Raw genomic sequence first — 20,236 nt, forward strand, 5'->3', positions numbered from 1 at the left:
TTTTTATAATGTGTTACTTCCACAATACAATGTTATCAAAGTGCAATATCTGTAAACTAATAGTTAGCATGGTTACTGTCAGTTAAGTGCAGTGTATGGTTTAGTGTTACATTATTTTCATTAACATTTCTGTGCCACTGGAGATTTCATTTCCAAACTGCTGTTATGTGATGTGCAAGAACCACTAGATATCATTTTGAAGAAATGTCACCATAGGCATGTTTCCAATGAAAAAAATATATACAAATTCTGTCATAATTCATTGAACTAGCACCAAGCATTGTCACAAACATAATTTACTGTAAATCAGAATGCGTCATACACATATATTTATTTTAACAATCCTTTGGGTAAGTGGCCATTGTTCAGATTGTGTCACATTAACTTCCACAATGCATCTGAATGAGCCAATTTGCAGGGTATTGTTTGAGCTATGCCCTGTTATTGTTATGGTTCATTGATAGGTGAACAAGTGTAATAATCTATGGTTTCACATTTCGACTTCGGGTATCCATGGTTTCACCCATTTAGTGAGCGTTCCTCGTATTTTTCGCGTCCGCTTCTACCTTTCCTCTTCCACAAGTAAAAGACCAAGGGCTGACAACGGCAATGCCATTTGCAACGTTCTGAAATGCACGAATCCGTCTGTGTGGGGAAACGAAAACGACAGCTGATATCTTTATAGCTCTTCCAGTTTCCCGCTTCGAATAACGAAAACAGACTACTGCCACCAGCTGGGACGGAAAGGTATTTCCTCTAACGCAGGCGCAGAACGGACGCGCTATTGGCCGTCGGATGTCGAGCGTCGGCTTGGTGTGTCAGGGCAACTTTGGACCGCTTTGGACCCGCTTTTGGCTGCCAACGTGAGCCGACTCAGCAGTTTGCTTTCGTCGCCACTAGTTGATCGGCGTCGGCTTGGTGTGTTCCTAGCTTTAAAGAAACACCTCTTGTTAAAAGTATCGGGGTCCAGCCTGGCCACCTCTTGATATGAATGAATGAAACTTGTTTAATGTGTGTGGGAGATAGATCTCTCTCACACACACACACTAACACACGCACGCACGCACGCACGCACACACACACACACTTGACACCAGGGGCCTATTGTACAATACTAGGATAAGGGATTAAGCCAGGATATTTTGGTGATCCTGGCTCAATTTATCTGCTAATATACAGTTATCTTTCATTATCGCTATCATTCTTGGTATGAGTTTGCCTTCAGGGTATGTTTACAAGACAGCTGTGTACAAAATTTTGCATAAAAATGACAAGATCACCAAGATATCCCGGCTTAATCCCCTATTCTAGTTTTGTGCAATAGGCCCCTGGTTTTGTTAATATTATGGATCACATGTTTTTGTTGCCGAAATTGATTTCGGACAGTTTTTGAACAACTAAAAAAATGTGTGTCTATATGCTTGACTTTTATTGATTACTGAGATAGCATTGATATGAATGAAGTTGGTTCAATATAAAAATAAATAAATAAAAAGTAGCTTAGATGTAGTAAACTACTTTTTTCAAGTTGCTGTAGCTTAGCTTGCTACATTTCCTAGGGGGGTAGCTTCAGGGTAGTGAAGCTTAATTTAATGAAGAGTAACTGGTTGCTTAGCTCACTACATTTTCCAAGTAGCTTACCCAACACTGGCAATATGTTTAGGTAAACGTTTAGGACATGTTTAGGTAAAACACTGGATAGTGTACATGTTTTTTCACAGAAAGGCGCTGTTCGGGGGATTTAATTACTGAAATCTGGCGACCGCAAGAACGCGAGCTCTTTCTCGTGCGCGGATGATCTGAAAACACCAATACACAAGTAGGCTGCATTTTATCAATCTCCGTTTGAGATGTTCTGCTTAAAGTGTCATTCAGTCGGTCAGTGTTCTGTCAGGACTCACGAGCCACTTCGCTGAACTGCTGAACTGCTGTGAGCTGCTGAAATAAGCCAATCAGAGCAGAGCTCAACATTAATATTCATGACTCTTCCAAATAAGGCAAAAACAGAGCATTACATCCTAGGGACAATTTATAGAGTTGTAAATGGACATGTAAAACTGTATCTGGACAATTTTTGCCCTTAAGTAAGCCACATACCCTCTATGTAGATATCAGAGAACAATGTAACATATTGTTTCAACTCATTCTAGGGCACCTTTAACTTTACAATAAATCAATCAGTTTATCCAGTGAATGCTCAGGATTGATTATTAATTAATTTCAATCAATCTGTTCATCCTGTGAATGCTTAGTATTGATTATTAATTAATTCTAAGAAAAGGATATTTTTCATAGTTACAGAAAAATAATTCTTCCTTTGTTTACATAAGCGCTTAGAGTGCATAACCAGATCGCTCATTTAAGTGACAATTTGTTTGCAGCGGGAAGTCAGAACCAAACATATATTGTGCACAAACTAATGTAATAACTAAATCATGGACAAGATTAAAAGGCATAAAACATACATATACAAAACATACATGGCAAGAGGCAAAGTTAAAGTGGTTAAAAGAACCGGGTTAGAACAGATGGATGAAGTTATGCAAAGAGTCTAACCTGGGCGAGTCTATGCAGAGTCTAACTATCTCCGATAAGCTCCCTTGTCTGAGCAAAGGAGTTTACAGTTCCCTTTATCGAGGGAACTCACACTGCGTCGTCGAGTGACGACACTCTGGGGAACGCCCCCAGCGTGACGGCTCTGAAGTATGAATGAAATCAGCCACCAATCCGGTTGGTGCAACGTCATGACGTAGTAGGTGACGGTGTACACGGAAGCTTTAAGAAGGCGCCATCTCATACAACAGACAGTCTTTGCTCTTCAACGAGGCGCTCTGTGTGAAATTGTTTGTGTATTTACTGTTGTCTGTCACCAATATCTTTAAAAAGCATGGCAAGCGAGCAGTTTAGACGGTGTGTGCACCCGTGCCCGCGCTTCATTACGGGCTAGGACACACACCAGCTGTGTGTGCAGTGTCTCGGGGCGCAGCACACTCAGGCGGCGCTTGAGGGTGCCGCCTGCAGCGAGTGTGAGAGGCTGCCGCTCCGGGTGTTGCGCTGACGGCTGGCCGTGTTTACCGAGAGCGGCCAGGCTCGCGAGCCCCTTGGATCCGGTCCCGTGTCTGTTGAGGCAGCGCGGCGGCGTAGATCCTGGGGCTCACAACTGGATCTCGCGACAGGAGGCGGGCATGCTGAGGCATCTTCCCACTCCTCGTCTGAGGATTCAGATGCTCTTCCGCCTCTTGAGGAAGCCCGCGCTGCGGCATCTTCCCACGAGGTCGATAACTGAGAGGGAACGAGACACTTCGCGTAGAGCGCTTGCTTCATCGCAAAGGCTGTCTGTTGTATGAGACGGCGCCTTCTTATAGCTTCCGCGTACGCCGTCACCTACTACGTCATGACGTTGCACCAACCGGATTGGTGGCTGATTTCATTCATACTTCAGAGCCGTCACGTTGGGGGCGTTCCCCAGAGTGTCGTCACCCGACGACGCAGTGTCTCGTTCCCTCTCAGGGAACAAGGGTTACATACGTAACCCGAGACGTTTTACTAACTACACAGCGGTTTGTATTTCATAGTACATTACTTGCTGGGAAGACGTCCAGATATAAATTTGCAGGAGAAAGTCTTGATGGTTCTGTCCGATGGTTTTGCAATCGTTTCCTTCTGTGTTGAGCGAAGGTTCAACTGTGAACTTGCATTGTTGTTTTGACTCCATCGAGGTTGAGGAAGTTGTGCTTGCTGTGAGGAGTTGGGCCTCCAATTTATACTCTAATTAATGCAGCAAACATACACTGCATCCTCTGAGTAAGGGACATACATGAAAGTGTACGTTTTGAAACAAGCATTAATTTGATAGGAGATAAGACATATATGAGGTTACATGAAATAGTAAGTTGCTCATTAGACATGCCTACACAAAATACCATAAGAGGCCCTTTACAACACAGTTTAAATGGTACACGCAATATCAGGGTGCATGTTAATTTATAAAACAAGTTTTCTATAAAATAATGCAGGAAAGTCCTTTTTAAGGGCATCGGGTCCCTTTTCAAAAATAATCAATTTAGAGTCACAGATCTCTCTGGAAAGTCCTTTGAGTCGTATCTGAAGGTAACCCTGGTAACAGAGGCATTTCCTACGCTATTCGGGGAAGGTCTGCTACTAAGCATAGAGCATTTACAGCTTATTTTTTACATGTAGCAAGTAATTGTGTGTCTGATTTTCTCAGTCCCTACAATTGTCAAGTAAAGTAATATGTAACTTCCTGCCGCTGATCCATCATGGACATCCCCAGATATGCAGTGTGAAAAGAAAAGAAATAGTTGATCTGACAACTTTGAAAAGTTGTGCCATGTGAACTCGGCTCTAGTACAATCCCCCTCCTGGAACGTATTCTTATTGTTGCTTTGGATTACCGGTCTGAGATTCTCATTCTCTTGATATTGGCTCACACTGTAGTTTCAATTAAAGTACCTTTTTATTTTTTAAATGTTATCTTATTTTCTGCACTTTCTATCTGTTCCTCAGCAATGGCTCCTGTTTGGGCTCAACCTGATAAGATGAAGAAGCTCCACGCTGTTCCCGCCAGCAAAACTGTCAAGTTCCGTTGCCAGGCCAATGGTAACCCTACACCAACACTCAAGTGGCTCAAGAACGGCAAAGAGTTTAAGAGAGACCAGCGAATAGGAGGCTTCAAGGTGAGGGGAACTAGTGACCACACAACTAAAGCATTCTTCATACCTTCAATCAGACCTGGCATTTTCGCTTAATGTATGGCATTCTGTTTTTAATGTTATTTGATTATTGTTGCTTAAAGAAAGACATCACCAAAAACAAAACAGTGTCATTATTAACTAGCCCTCATGTAATTCCACCTTTTAAAAAAAATGCAAAAGTGAATCTTGAAGAAGTTAAAGAGAAGCAATATTGTGAATTTGTTTTATGAAAAAAGCTCCATTAACACTCTCCTTGATTGGCAAACTGGCAAATCACAATGCTGTGCGTTGATCTGTGAAAGCAAGCTTTAAGTTTGTCCAATGGGAGGAAAAATCTGGAGTCACTCAATCCAGCTTTAGCTGCACTGTAGAGATCCACGTTGTTTAGCAGACGTGTTTTTCTGTAGTATGTAAATTTGTTGTGTTATTCCACAGGTTCGAGAGCACATGTGGACCATCATAATGGAGTTGGTGGTACCGTCAGACAAAGGCAAATACACCTGCCTGGTGGTAAACAAATACGGCAGCATCAATCACACCTACCAGCTGGACGTAGTCGGTCAGTCATATTTCTTTTCTTTTCTTGCATATTAAAAGTATGTTTGATGTAAATGTCATCTTCAAGGACATGCACATGCACTTAACGCGTGTTAAATGATCCATCGCGAATATGAAACGTTTTATAAGGCAGTGGATTTAGACCATAGACCGTAAAAAAATATGGACGACTCGACATCATCCGTTTCCGCTTGGCAGATTTGAAGCTTTCAGACGGCCTTGCACGGCGCGGACATCTTGGGACCGAGTCTGCGCAGTAGCGATTTCGGGACCGGAGTTGCGCAGTAGAGCGCAGGAAGTAGAGCAGGAAGTGCAGCTGCGATATCAAAAGCCCGCCCACACTCTCGCAGATGCAGAACAATTAATTATGTTGGTGTGAAATAAACAGTTATGGAAATGTAGGAATTAAAGCTAAAGCTCTAATCTGCTCCCAAAAATTTCGAAAAAAGTCCGTTAGTGCCTCAGTGACAACTTCACTCAGAGAAGCCGTCAGTCTCAGCTGTCAATCATGACGTCACACCCCCCGTTTTTATTGCATCAAATAACTAACTCAAACTAAACTTATTTTTAAAACGAACACCTGAAATGAAATCATCGTGATGATAACTGCCTTCAGTGACATAAACTAACTTTGGGGAAAACATTTTGAAGTGTAATTTTATTATTTAGTTTGCCTCGCGTCCATTAGAAATCACTGAGGGGCGGCTATACTGGGACCGGTCACCGGGGGGCGATAGAGGCGCGAAAGCTTCAGTAAATGAGAGGGAGACTGCAGGCTTGATTTAGACTTGTTAGAGTCCACAAGTTCACACTTACATATAATTTATGGAGAATAGATTTAAATGCGTATTTGGTGTGCTTTCCGGGGGGTTGGGTGGGCTTCGAGCTCGGATTTGGCCTAATAAAGATTAGCTGAATGCTCACAAGTGCTCTCCACTTGTGTCAATTATCTGAACGTGTTTCCTCCCGAACCTTGTTTAATAAACATCATTTAGAGATGTGGTTAGAGCTCAAAATGAGGGCTGGGTCCCAAAACCTAGGCAGCTAACTCGTTGCCTCGCTGCCTTATCAGACAATGACTTGTAAGGCAGCGTTTGTGCATGAAGGCACCTCACAAAACAAATTTCGGACATACCTCTGAGGCAGTGTAACAGTTTAATGATCTACAGTAAAATTGAGCGATCTTTGGTGAGAACTAAACCCATATTTAATCACTACGTTAGTAAATTCTCGCTAGAAATGACAATAGAAGTGGAAAATATTCGTAAAAAACATACATTTAGACACAAACTAACCAGCAAACGCAACTTTCGGACGCTATCTTTCCCCCCAGCTCAACTGTCACTAAATAGAAAGCACAGGATTGTGGGATACCAAAGGCAGTGAAGGACACATGTATGCTGCCTTCAAAAATCGATCAGATGAAGGTCTCTCAGGAGACAGGAAGTGAAGCTAACAATAGATTTGGACGTTGCTTGATGCCTTCCTACCTTCAAATGTGTCCTCCGAAGGCAGCCTTTTCCAGTTTTTGGACGCAGCCATGATTAGAGTAGGTAATTCATTTCAAACACTGATTGGCTGACTTAAAGGGGTACTTCAGCACTGGGAAGATGAATCTGTATTTAAACTGGGTCATTAATGTAGTAGAAATGAAAGCCATGTGCTAATCGCTGAGTACATTTATGCCTGAAAGTCATCTTGAGACATCCAGAGGTTGTAATTGCAATGTCCGTGATTTTGGTTAAGGTCATTATATTTGAGCCATGTCATTATACCTGTTGAATCACATTCTGCATTTTTACATGTTCAAAAAATAATAATTTAGTACATTTATAAATCGATTTACATTGTGGACACACACACACACACACACACACACACACACACACACACACACACACACACACACACACACACACACACACACATAATGGTTCGTTTGGGCATAGACATACACGCAGAATCACACGCCGTAGACATACACACAGATAACACGCCACTTGGCTTTAGGAAGTGGCGTGTATGTTTACACAATGTCATAATGTCATGTTGCAAGACGCTAGATCTTATTTTGAAGCTTCTGTTTGAGAAAAACGAACTAGCGAATGTTGAAGATATTAATCCAGATGTTGACAGCTAGCAGTTCAGCAGAAGAGGCGAAGAAGGGGGCGTTCCAGTGTGCAAAAACAGTAACCCCCACCAGCACGATAACGGCCATTTGTGGCCGCAGTTGGATGATATGTGGATATATACGCACAGGTGTATAACAATTGTGAAAGAATGGGTCGCTCTCAGGAGCTCAGTGAACTCAAGCGTGGTACCGTGATAGGTTGCCATCTGTGCAATAAGTCCATTTTTGAAATTTCCTCACTATTTAATATTCCACGGTCAACCGTTAGTGGTGTTATAACAAAGTGGAAGCAATTGGGAACAACCGCAACTCAGCCACGAAGTGGCAGGCCACGTAAAATCACAGAGCGGGGGGTCAGTGCATGCTGAGGCGCACAGTGGGAGCTTTTTAACTTTGTGGGAACAGTTTGGGGACGGCCCCTTCCTGTTCCAACATGACTGCTCTCCAGTGCACAAAGCGTCGGTCAATAAAGACATGGATGAGTGAGTTTGGTGTGGAGGAACTTGACTGGCCTGCACAGAGTCCTGACCTCAACCCGATAGATCACCTTTGGGACGAATTAGAGCGGAGACTGAGAGCTAGGCCTTCTAGTCCAACATCCGTGCCTGACCTCACAAATGCACTTCTAGGAGAATGGTCAATCATTCCCATAAACAAACACCTAATCCTTGTGAGAAACTCCATATTAAACCCTACAGATTAAGAATTGGATGTCATTAAAGTTCATGTGGATGTAAAGGCAGGTTTCCCAAAACTTTTGGCCATATAGTTTGGCCAACCAGTTTTATTAAGTTAGGAGCTATTAACACTATTAAAGTGAATTAACACACATAAGGTTGCTGACCCCTGAGCTGAATTGTACAATCAACATTTACAGATAAAATGATGATCAGTATCCTTTTGCTTCCACCATCCTTCATTAACATGTCATTGTCATCCTGATTTTCTTAGTGATTATCATAAGTTTTATTGTGTTTATGTCAGTGTGTTTTCGTTCTGTTATTCTGATCACTCCAGCAACAAATCACCCCTGATCTACACTCACACAAAACACTCATAGGTTTACTTTTGGACTGTGTGATGTGCAGAGCATACCAACTTACTCCACTGCTCACAGTGAGAACCAGTGGCAGATTGTCTGTATTCGCCCTCTTTTGGTCAGTAGGCCTGAAAGTTGGGCTGTTGCTTCAAAAACATTTCCACTCATTTTTGCCAAATTACAGCAATTATAATGAGATTCTAATCTGCATGTTAAATGGGCCGCTCCATGCAGGTTCTGAGAGTTTAATGGACATCTGGTGAATATCCCATATTTCACAATGCTGACCCCAACTTTAAAATTCTTTAAGAAAGTCTAATCAGAGTAAAAACTATTTTATGTTAATCGGGCTCATTTTAACCACACTGTGTATAATGTGTTTGTGTGATCAGAGCGTTTACCGCACAGACCGATCCTTATGGCCGGGTTTCCTGCTAACCGTACAGTAGTGGTGGGAAGTGACGTGGAGTTTGAGTGTAAAGTCTTCAGCGATCCTCAGCCACACATCCAATGGCTGAAGCACATCGAGGTTAACGGCAGCAGATTCGGCCCTGACGGACTGCCGTACATTCGGATCTTGAAGGTAAAACCTCCTCACTAGTCTGAGATTGACCTAAGTGTGTCAAGTAGTGAAAGTTTACAATATTTAATCGTACACTTGTCAAAACCTGTTGTCCATGTCTTTTTCAAAACTTTAACCTTGTGATTTCATGAGAGCAGTAATGACACGAGTCCAACAAGGACCCCCAAAAAAACATGCTCCGAAATGTTATGCAAGGCATTCTCTCTCTCCTCTGGTGGGTTTTCCCGGATCTCTCCGGCTTCATCCTGGGGTTCTTTTCTCTAGACGTCAGGCGTCGACACTACGGATAAAGAGATGGAGGTACTGCAGATCAGGAATGTGTCTTTAGAGGATTCTGGAGAGTACACCTGCTTGGCTGGGAACCCTGTCGGCCACACCCATCACTCTGCATGGTTGACTGTCTATAAAGGTATCTTTGGTTCTTGTGGTGCTCTTTTTGGTTGATGGTTTCATATCCCGTTTTAACAGCAGCAGTTCACACTAGCTACATTTACATAATCTATGAGTAATCAGATTGATGGTTCAGTCGGACTGAAAAGATTTCATGTAAACGCCTCATTTAATCTATTTTAGCCTGATCCAAATAAAATTGAGATCAGATTGATAGGGGTGGCCTGAAATAATCCATTCACCAGGTAAACATTGAGTATTTAAATGCTTGAATTAGACAAATGTTGTGTTAAAGGTGTCATGAACTGGCTTTTAAAAAATGTTAAAAAAAATGTTTATACTTTTTTATAATGTCTGAGGTCAGCTAATGACGTTCGTGTGGTTTTTACATTCAAAATCATCATAACTAATAAGTAATAGGCTATTTTCTACACTGGTTTTGAGGCTGTCTCCTGAACGCTGGGTTCTGATGGGCATGCTGCACTGGAGACTTGGAAGTAAATGCCCACGGCTAGGATTGGATAAGATTTGCATATTTAATGAGCTTCAGCTCCCCTGTCAGTTCAGTTCTCATGAGGGAGGGATTGAAGGGATTGAAGTCGTGGCCGACTCGTCAGCGCAGCGCGGACGTGTTTACTAGCGCTACCCAATGGGCAGCGCGGCGCGAATTAATCCGTTTTTTTCACGGCCTATGGAACTAATCCTCACCAGCGCTGCAATGAACAATTTAAACCGATACAAGTTCATTTGGCGCATTTACATTTTACATTTATTGTTAACATTTTACCCATAAACCTCTGCTATTTAATGTAAATGGCAGAGGTAACATGTCTAGGGCCTACAGGCACATTGTAGAAACTATTTTAACTACTGACATTTTAAACAGAATTGATGATTGATCTATCTATCGATCTATCTATCGATCTATCTATCTATCTATCTATCTATCTATCTATCTATCTATCTATCTATCTATCTATCTATCTATCTATCTATCTATCTATCTATCTATCTATCTATCTATCTATCTATCAATGCGTTCGAGATTTATATAGCGCTTTTCAAGGCACTCAAAGCACTTTACATATAGAAGGGGAGAATCTCCTCAACCACCACCAATGTCCAGCACCACCTGGATGATGCGACGGCAGCCATATTGCGCCAGAACGCTCACCACACACCAGCTGATTGGTGGAGAGGAGACAGAGTGATGAAGCCAATCAGGAGAGAGGGATTATTAGGAGGCCATGATGGACCGAGGCCAATGGGCAAATTTGGCCAAAATTGATACTCTTTATCGAAGGACATCCTGGGATTTTTAACGACCACAGAGAGTCGGGACCTCGGTTTAACGTCTCATCCGAAAGACGGTGCTCTATGTCAGTATAGTGTCCCCATCACTATACTGGGGTGTTAGGACCCACACAGACCACAGGGTGAGCACCCCCTGCTGGCCTCACTAACACCTCTACCAGCAGCTACCTGGTTTTCTCAGTTGGTCTCCCATCCAGGTACTGACAAGGCTCAGCCCTGCTTAGCTTCAGTGGGAAACCAGTCTTGGGCTACAGGGTGATATGGCTGCTGGTTGATATCGATCTATCGATCTATCAATCTATCTATCTATCTATCTATCTATCTATCTATCTATCTATCTATCTATCTATCTATCTATCTATCTATCTATCTATGGAATTCAGATATAAAAAGCTTAAGTATTACAGTCTACAAATAATAGCTGAATGCAAAACTTCATACAATAATAAGATTAATTCGCCTACCTGAACATATAAACTCTGATATAATTACCAGGAGGTTGGCATACAAGATAATAAACAAAAGAAAATGCCTTTCATCCCCGATTTAATTTGTCTACTGTAGGGAAAAACAATTAAACTTCAGCAGAGAACCAATGTTTGTAAGGAATGAGGGCATTCTTTATTGTAGCCTATATTTGAGTGCATTTATGGTTTGCGCCGCGCTGCCCATTGGGTAGAACCATCTATTGAACCGCGCAGATGTAACCTCTGTAACAGCCCACTGACTCGTCTCACTTTTGGATTGTTTGGCTTCCCATACCTTCAAATGTCAAGTCAAGAGAGAGTGAACAGCGCAGATCAAGAAAGGAATATTATTTTAACTTGTTTTATTAAAGTCTATGGTATTAACCCTCCCCCAAACAGACAAGGCGCGCTCACAGTCAGCGGTTCCTCTGCAACATTTAGAACAAAAAGCTGAGAAAACCAAGTTTTTGACTACATCCAGAATAGATTTAGAGCGATAATCAAACACAGATGGAGTAGATGGAGTCCATCAACACCCCAAAGCTTCACAGTCCTGGAACTTGTCCTGGGATGACTTTTCATTCAGTAGCATTAGGCAGTTTTGATTTATATGCTGTTCAATGTTGATGATCGCATTATATTTGATATGCATCTGCTTACATAGGATATTGCTTGTTTCTGCTTCTTCTTTCCATGTGTTTTGATCAGGAGATTCTGTGCTCTTTCAGAAGATGTGTCATAGCGCCCCGTACAGTATAACAGTGAAAACATGGACATTTCTGTTAATGGTGGTTTTGCATGTAAGAGTTTCCATGATGAAAGCATTGTTGATTAGCAGCAGCTAAAGATAACTTAGTTCTAAAAAAGTTCCTGGATGCGGTGTACTAGCTTTTACACATGCATTAGGGCTGTCATTTTTGAAAAAAATCAAATTCGAACGGATATCAAATATCAAGCAATGCATTCGAATATATTGGAATATCTACGACGCCGTCCTCTCCAGCCGCTGGAATGTGTTTATGGATGCCATAGCAACTCTCAACGGCCACCAGGACTTAAACGGTTTTATAAAAGCTATTTATTTGTTCTAAAGTGTTATAATCATATCAGAAAAAATAAATTCTAATGTCAGGCGCAGTTGAAGTAGTTGATTGTTTGCTTACAATTAGGTTTAGGGACAGTGTCATTATGCCAACATTATCTTCATAACTTCTTATGAAATAAAAAGTGTATCCCTTAAAAAAAAAATTCCTCTCTTGTCAACATGCTTGGTGCATGAGCGCGGCGCGTGCTCTTCAGTGGTGAAGGCGCGCGCTGTGTACGTCACATAAGGACGCACACTCAAAAGTAATCCGGTCAGGTCGTTTACATGGTGAAATGTTTCGTTTGATCGATTCATGAAAAGGTTTATCCCACCCATCTCAAAATGATTACAATTTCATTCGGTTTGGGCATTTTTATTACGTTTGAGGTGCATTTTCCTTCAGACTGGAGTTAAACCGATTACAGTGCTCCATGTAAACGCACCGACAGTAAAAAATTGCGCTACATGGCACTTTAAAAACCGGATAGTTTATTTATAGTTCGATTACGGATATTTCACGTCATCTTCGAATGCATATTCGAATATCGAATAAAAAGTGACAGCCCTAACATGCATTTTGTTATCTAAAGTTGAATTTTGCGAAATTCAACACAACAGCGATCAACTTGAGCTAAACATATCGAGTATTTATCATCTCTACTAATGGCTAAGTGTATCATATTGTAACTTTATGCTAAGTAATGTTATTAGCTATATTAGGCAGCTTCACGTGCTCTTGATACATGCTTCATGAAAACATAAACCAAAAAAATGTATAATCAAAATGAAAGATTACCTGTCCAGCAGAAATACAGCCAGCAATGAGGCGTTTTTCAGGTCCCTCAGTTCTCAACTTCGTTGGAAAGCCACGCAGATATTTACTCGCGTTTGATTTCTTTGTTTATCCAAAGACTTTCTGTGCATTGTCTTTTCTCATACTGTCTTCCTTTTTTTGCATTGTTTGCCTTCGCTGACTGTAAAACCCTGCACTGTGAATTTTGAATGCTCTTTCTCTGAGCATTTGCCTAGGTTTCTTGCCTCTTGAACTGCTCAAATCAAACGGGTCCGCGCACGTGGGCAGATCCTGTAGCGAAAGCGGTGGTCGCCATGGTAGCGAGAGAGTGACAGTCGCCCAAGCCAGTCATTTGTTTCGTCCCGAACGAAAATAATGAGCGGTGTTTATTGCAGATTAAAAAGTCTAGAGTCACTCGGTTTTTATACTCTCCTTTTCAGAGTACTTACATTTTAATGATGTATTGACATATAAAGAAAGTTTAAACAAATTTGGACAAAAGTGTTTTAGATCAGTCCGTCCTACCCTACCTTTAAATAACAGATATAAGATTAAAATTAAAGCTGCAAGCAACGATGAAAGGGCCCTCACACCCGGGACCACCGCCACCAGGTGGCCTTAGTAAAACAGCGAATAGTGGGCGACATGCATTTAATCCGGTAAATATAGGAAGAATATATCCTATATGAAGTCACTTCAATGTGCCAAACTTCCTGCTGCCAGCAGATGGCACTTTGACTATAACTGAATATTGTCATTTAGATGTCTTTAGGTCGGGACTATTATCAAACATGTGACATTTAAGGCAAATTAGACTGACCAGATATGTTGTTGTTTTGGTTAAATCTCTAGGAGGAGTCAATCACAGTGTAAAACATGCCATTTCCCGTTGCCCACAGGTGTCACTATGCCTGTAACTAAATATTGGCATGAAGATATCTTCAGGTCAGGACTGAAGTTTTGGGGCAGATTGGACATTGCATGCCTGACATACATCAACTTCCTGTTTCATGGTGAAACATTAAACATTGAGGTTGTCACAGATTTTTAAATAAACACAAAAAAAAAACATATACAAAAATGTACTTAAGTAAGAAATGTACTTCTGATATCATTAAATAAATGTCAAGTGATATCTTTCAAAGATATTTTAATTTTGATGTAGTTGTTTTCTGTAAACAGTGTTGATATGGCAACTAGTAAAGTTACAAAGTTTCGTCACCTTGGCATGTGTGGAATGTTTTAAACCATGTGTGTTACAACTAACCCCGTGTTAGGTTGTGCCCCTCTCAGCTCTACTTGCAAAGTTACTTATAGCCAATAAAATGTCTGCTCAGGAAAAAATAAAGTGTTAGATATGAAACAGAGAGTCTACTATACTCTAATGAGAGTTAGTTGACATAACTCTACATAACATAAGTACAACGTTACTTATAGTCAATGTAATGTCTAACAGGGCCCATCAAAATAAGGTGTTTGTGGGGGTTTATTATTAAAAAAAATATTCATAAAAAAATACTATTTTTAACCCCTGTAAATCTACATTATAACATCAGTTAACCTTGATTATTTTCTCCCAGTTTAAATAAAAATGAAAATGAACCATCTCAGTCATTTCTGAGCAGTGATGTAGCACACATTTTTTGACGGGACGCCATTTATGTTTTTTCGGCCCCACTTTATATTAGGTGGCCTTAACTACTATGTGCATCAAAAAATAAGTACAATGTACTTACTGTGTTCAAATTGTATTGTAAAGCACTTTTGCTGATATTGAGGTGGGATACGGGTAGGGTTAGGGACAGGTGTGGTGGTGTGGGTCAGTTTAAGGGTAGGGTTAGGGACAGGTGTGGTGGTGTGGGTCAGTTTAAGGGTAGGGTTAGGGACAGGTGTGGAGGTGTGGGTCAGTTTAAGGGTAAAGTTAGGGACAGGTGTGGTGGTGTGGGTTAGTTTAAGGGTAAAGTTAGGGACAGGTGTGGTGGTGTGGGTAAGTTTAAGGGTAAAGTTAGGGACAGGTTTGGTGGTGTGGGTCAGTTTAAGGGTAAAGTTAGGGACAGGTGTGGTGGTGTAGGTCAGTTTAAGGGTAAAGTTAGGGACAGGTGTGGTGGTGTAGGTCAGTTTAAGGGTAAAGTTAGGGACAGGTGTGGTGGTGTGGGTCAGTTTAAGGGTAGGGTTAGGTACAGGTGTGGAGGTGTGGGTCAGTTTAAGGGTAAAGTTAGGGACAGGTGTGGTGGTGTGGGTCAGTTTAAGGGTAAAGTTAGGGACAGGTGTGGTGGTGTGGGTTAGTTTAAGGGTAAGGTTAGGGACAGGTGTGGTGGTGTGGGTAAGTTTAAGGGTAAAGTTAGGGACAGGTTTGGTGGTGTGGGTCAGTATAAGGGTAAAGTTAGGGACAGGTGTGGTGTGGTGGTGTGGGTTAGTTTAAGGGTAAAGTTAGGGACAGGTGTGGTGGTGTGGGTCAGTTTAAGGGTAAAGTTAGGGACAGGTGTGGTGGTGTGGGTCAGTTTAAGGGTAGGGTTAGGGACATGTGTGGTGGTGTGGGTCAGTTTAAGGGGAAAGTTAGGGACGGGTGTGGTGGTGTGGGTCAGTTTAAGGGTAAAGTTAGGGACAGGTGTGGTGGTGTGGGTCAGTTTAAGGGTAAAGTTAAGGACAGGTGTGGTGGTGTGGGTAAGTTTAAGGGTAAAGTTAGGGACAGGTGTGGTGGTGTGGGTCAGTTTAAGGGTAGAGTTAGGGACAGGTGTGGTCGTGTGGGTAAGTTTAAGGGTAAAGTTAGGGACATGTGTGGTGGTGTGGGTCAGTTTAAGGGTAAAGTTAGGGACAGGTGTGGTGGTGTAGGTCAGTTTAAAGGTAGGGTCAGGGACCGGTGGGGTGGTGTAGGTCAGTTTAAGGGTAGGGTCAGGGACAGGTGTGGTGGTGTGGGTTAGTTTAAGGGTAAAGTTAGGGACAGGTGTGGTGGTGTGGGTTAGTTTAAGGGTAGGGTTAGGGACAGGTGTGGTGGTGTGGGTTAGTTTAAGGGTGGGGTTAGGGACAGGTGTGGTGGTGTGGGTTAGTTTAAGGGTAAAGTTAGGAACAGGTGTGGTGGTGTGGGTCAGTTTACGGGTAGGGTTAGGGACAGGTGTGGTGGTGTAGGTCAGTTTAAGGGTAGGGTTAGGGACAGGTGTGGTGGTGTGGGTCAGTTTAAGTGTAAAGTTAGGGACAGGTGTGGTGGTGTAGGTCAGTTAAAGGGTAGGGTCAGGGACAGGTGTGGTGGTGTGGGTCAGTTTAAGGGTAAAGTTAGGGACAGGTGTGGTGGTGTGGGTTAGTTTAAGGGTAGGGTTAGGGACAGGTGTGGTGGTGTGGGTTAGTTTAAGGGTAGGGTTAAGGTCAGGTGTGGTGGTGTGGGTTAGTTTAAGGGTAAAGTTAGGGACAGGTGTGGTGGTGTGGGTCAGTTTAGGGGTAAAGTTAGGGACAGGTGTGGTGGTGTAGGTCAGTTTACGGGTAGGGTTAGGGACAGGTGTGGTGGTGTGGGTCAGTTTAAGGGTAAAGTTAGGGACAGGTGTGGTGGTATGGGTCAGTTTAAGGGTAAAGTTAGGGACAGGTGTGGTGGTGTGGGTTAGTTTAAGGGTGAAGTTAGGAACAGGTGTGGTGGTGTAGGTCAGTTTAAGGGTAGGGTATGGACAGGTGTGGTGGTGTAGGTCAGTTTAAGGCTAGGGTTAGAGACAGGTGTGGTGGTGTGGGTCAGTATAAGGGTAAAGTTAGGGTCAGGTGTGGGCCAGTTTAAGGGTAAAGTTAGGGACAGGTGTGGTGGTGTGGGTCAGTTTAAGGGTAGGGTTAGGGACAGGTGTGGTGGCGTAGGTCAGTTTAAGGGTAGGGTTAGGGACAGGTGTGGTGGTGTGGGTCAGTTTAAGGGTAAAGTTAGGGTCAGGTGTGGTGATGTGGGTCAGTTTAAGGGTAATGTTAGGGACAGGTGTGGTGGTGTGGGTCAGTTTAAGGGTAGGGTAGGGACAGGTGTGGTGGTGTGGGTCAGTTTAAGGGTAGGGTTAGGGACAGGTGTGGTGGTGTGGGTCAGTTTAAGGGTAAAGTTAGGGTCAGGTGTGGGTCATTTTAAGGGTAAAGTTAGAGACAGGTGTGGTGGTGTGGGTCAGTTTAAGGGTAAAGTTAGGGACAGGTGTGGTGGTGTGGGTCAGTTTAAGGGTAAAGTTAGGGACAGGTGTGGTGGTGTGGGTCAGTTTAAGGGTAGGGTAGGGACAGGTGTGGTGGTGTAGGTCAGTATAAGGGTAGGGTTAGGGACAGGTGTGGTGGTGTGGGTCAGTTTAAGGGTAAAGTTAGGGTCAGGTGTGGTGGTGTGGGTCAGTTTAAGGGTAAAGTTAGGGACAAGTGTGGTGGTGTGGGTCAGTTTAAGGGTAAAGTTAGGGACAGGTGTGGTGGTGTAGGTCAGTTTAAGGGTAGGGTTAGGGACAGGTGTGGTGGTGTGGGTCAGTTTAAGGGTAGGGTTAGGGACAGGTGTGGTGGTGTAGGTTAGTTTAAGGGTAAACTTAGGGACAGGTGTGGTGGTGTAGGTTAGTTTAAGGGTAAAGTTAGGGACAGGTGTGGTGGTGTAGGTCAGTTTAAGGGTAGGGTTAGGGACAGGTGTGGTGGTGTGGGTTAGTTTAAGGGTAAAGTCAGGGACAGGTGTGGTGGTGTGGGTCACTTTAAGGGTAAACTTAGGGACAGGTGTGGTGGTGTAGGTCAGTTTAGGGGTAGGGTTAGGGACAGGTGTGGTGGTGTGGGTTAGTTTAAGGGTAAAGTTAGGGACAGGTGTGGTGGTGTGGGTTAGTTTAAGGGTAAAGTTAGGGACAGGTGTGGTGGTGTGGGTCAGTTTAGGGGTAAAGTTAGGGACAGGTGTGGTGGTGTAGGTCAGTTTACGGGTAGGGTTAGGGACAGGTGTGGTGGTGTGGGTCAGTTTAAGGGTAGGGTAGGGAAAGGTGTGGTGGTGTAGGTCAGTTTAAGGGTAAAGTAAGGGTCAGGTGTGGTGGTGTGGGTCAGTTTAAGGGTAAAGTTAGGGACAATTGTGGTGGTGTAGGTCAGTTTAAGGGTAAAGTTAGGGACAGTTGTGGTGGTGTGGGTTAGTTTAAGGGTAAAGTTAGGGACAGGTGTGGTGGTGTAGGTCAGTTTAAGGGTAGGGTGAGCTGTAAGGGAAGTGACAACTGTGTAATTACAAATGTAACTACAGAAATTAATTACAGACGTAATTACATGTAGGTATTTTTTTTAATGTAAGTACAATGTACAATATTTTTTCTGGTCTTGTCTTTATCTTTTTAGAAGAGCCCAAGTTTGAGTGTCCAAGGTTTCGCCTGTGTCCTGCTGGCGTGTCAGCATCATCCTCCAGTCCAGCCCGAGCGGTCCTATACCCGTCTTCTGTTCTGCCACCTGCATTTAAAGTGGCAGATGACTTGTACTTTTAACTGCAGTGCGTACTTAGAATAAATAGAGTGTTAGCCTTCGCTGGTGTGGAACCCAAATTTTGCCAAAAAATAAAATTTTGCCCATGATTTACTCACCTCAAACTATCCCAGGTGAAAGTGACCTGCTATTAGCCTGACTAGCCAGACCCACATCAAGACGTTTGGTCTGGAAACTCACCATTGACAGCTCAATCCGAGGGGCGGGAGAAACGGTTGTCTTTCAAACTCCTGTTGAGAGTTGCTAGACGACACTCGCAGCAGATTAGATTTGCTGCCGCTATAGGGTGCGCCTGGATTTCTAGGCTACCGATCTTTGCCTCAATACAATCGTATCTCGAATGTCTATAGATAATTCCTTGGACTTCATGGCTTGGTTTGTGCTCTGACGAGACGGACCTCACGAAAATGCATATAAATAGTACGAGTTTGCAATCTAGTGGAATGTATACGCCAAAATGAGTTTTGCCGTGCTTATGGTATGTGGTTTTTCGCGTGTATATGATACGCACTTTATGGCGTATTATACATACGAACCCCCCACCCCACCGCCCTAAACCTACCCAAGAGCGTGTCATATGCACGCCATAAAGTGCGTATCATATGAACGCGGAAAACTAATTTTGGTGTATACATTCCACAAGATTGCAAACTCGTACTATTTATACGCATGACCATGAGATCGTGTTGGGTCTGACAGGTATGTAGCCGCATTTCCATTATAGATTTGTGCAAAACTTTAGTGATATTTTCTAAATTTTGATAAAAAACTATTGCGAAATGACAATATTTCCATTAGCGCAGTTATGCGACTAAAACGCATTATTTTCCTCTCACGATAGGTCAGTCCAAAAATTAAGGAACCTATTATGGTTGGTTTGTATATCCCATTCACAGCACTAGCCATTATTTTTATTGAAAGGAGACGCGTGTATTATCCAAGCATTTATGGCAAGGAAAGCCCCTTATAGTTTACTTAAGCGGCACATATAAGGTGTTTGTGTGTGTTTCTCCCTCAGATCTGCTTTAAGGGTCTTCATTATAATGAGGCATTTCTGTGTTTAGAATCCAGTATTCCTGTAATTGTATTGTCTTTTATGAGTTTAATAAAGAACTCCGTCTCTTCTGTCCAAACAAACTGTCATATGTAAAGAATGATCAACTTTTACACACGTCATTTTATTGTGAAGCATTGCCACATATGGAGAACAGCGAAATGTTTGAATTTGCATGGTGGTAACTGCATGGTGCATGGTGGTTTTTTTGTTTTGCCACTTCGTTATTTTGGCTTGAAATTCCGTTTTTTGGAAAATATGAACTGAATTATGTTTATAATTATGTCTTGAACTTATCTGTATAGCTAAAAATGACGGAGTATTGTGAGTTGTTTCCGCTGCCTTAAAGGAAGAAAAAAAAAAACATTGGCACCTTCATCAGCCATGCAGAAAATATAACCTAACTATGAAACTAAATAGGCTACGTTTAGGCCTAAACATTAGCCTATAATAATATTATTTTAATTTCATATGTTGATTGTGAAAAGTGAGCAGTATGAGTAAGAAATAAGATTCGCAGTATGTCTGGAGACTTGGGATCACACATGATTTTGACCACTTCGAGTTTTATTTTCTAGAAAGTTTTTCCTAAAAATGTATTTTGTTTTGTAGAAATTGTTTTAATTTTGATCGATGTTTCATCAACTAATTGCCTGTATATTAAATAAGAAGCAAGATCGTCTGGAA

The 20,236-nt window shown here is 42.4% G+C and overlaps 2 protein-coding genes across 2 annotated transcripts in view; both read left to right on the plus strand.

The window, feature by feature from the left end:
• LOC137038404 (fibroblast growth factor receptor 1-A-like) overlaps positions 1-18,497 on the plus strand; it is a 30,035-nt gene extending 11,538 nt beyond the window's left edge. Inside the window, exons 4-8 of the mRNA XM_067412934.1 lie at positions 4,528-4,697; positions 5,151-5,274; positions 8,836-9,026; positions 9,291-9,435; positions 18,355-18,497. Of these exons, the coding sequence (XP_067269035.1) occupies positions 4,528-4,697; positions 5,151-5,274; positions 8,836-9,026; positions 9,291-9,435; positions 18,355-18,497 (773 nt within the window). The remainder of the gene's footprint in view (positions 1-4,527; positions 4,698-5,150; positions 5,275-8,835; positions 9,027-9,290; positions 9,436-18,354) is intronic.
• The window catches only part of fgfr1a (fibroblast growth factor receptor 1a), a 229,520-nt gene that overhangs the window by 13,300 nt on the left and 195,984 nt on the right, over positions 1-20,236 (plus strand). The gene's annotated exons all lie outside the window — the stretch shown is intronic.

This window comes from Pseudorasbora parva, chromosome 13 (assembly GCF_024679245.1).
Source record: "Pseudorasbora parva isolate DD20220531a chromosome 13, ASM2467924v1, whole genome shotgun sequence".
In the NCBI taxonomy this organism is placed as follows: Eukaryota; Metazoa; Chordata; class Actinopteri; order Cypriniformes; family Gobionidae; genus Pseudorasbora; species Pseudorasbora parva.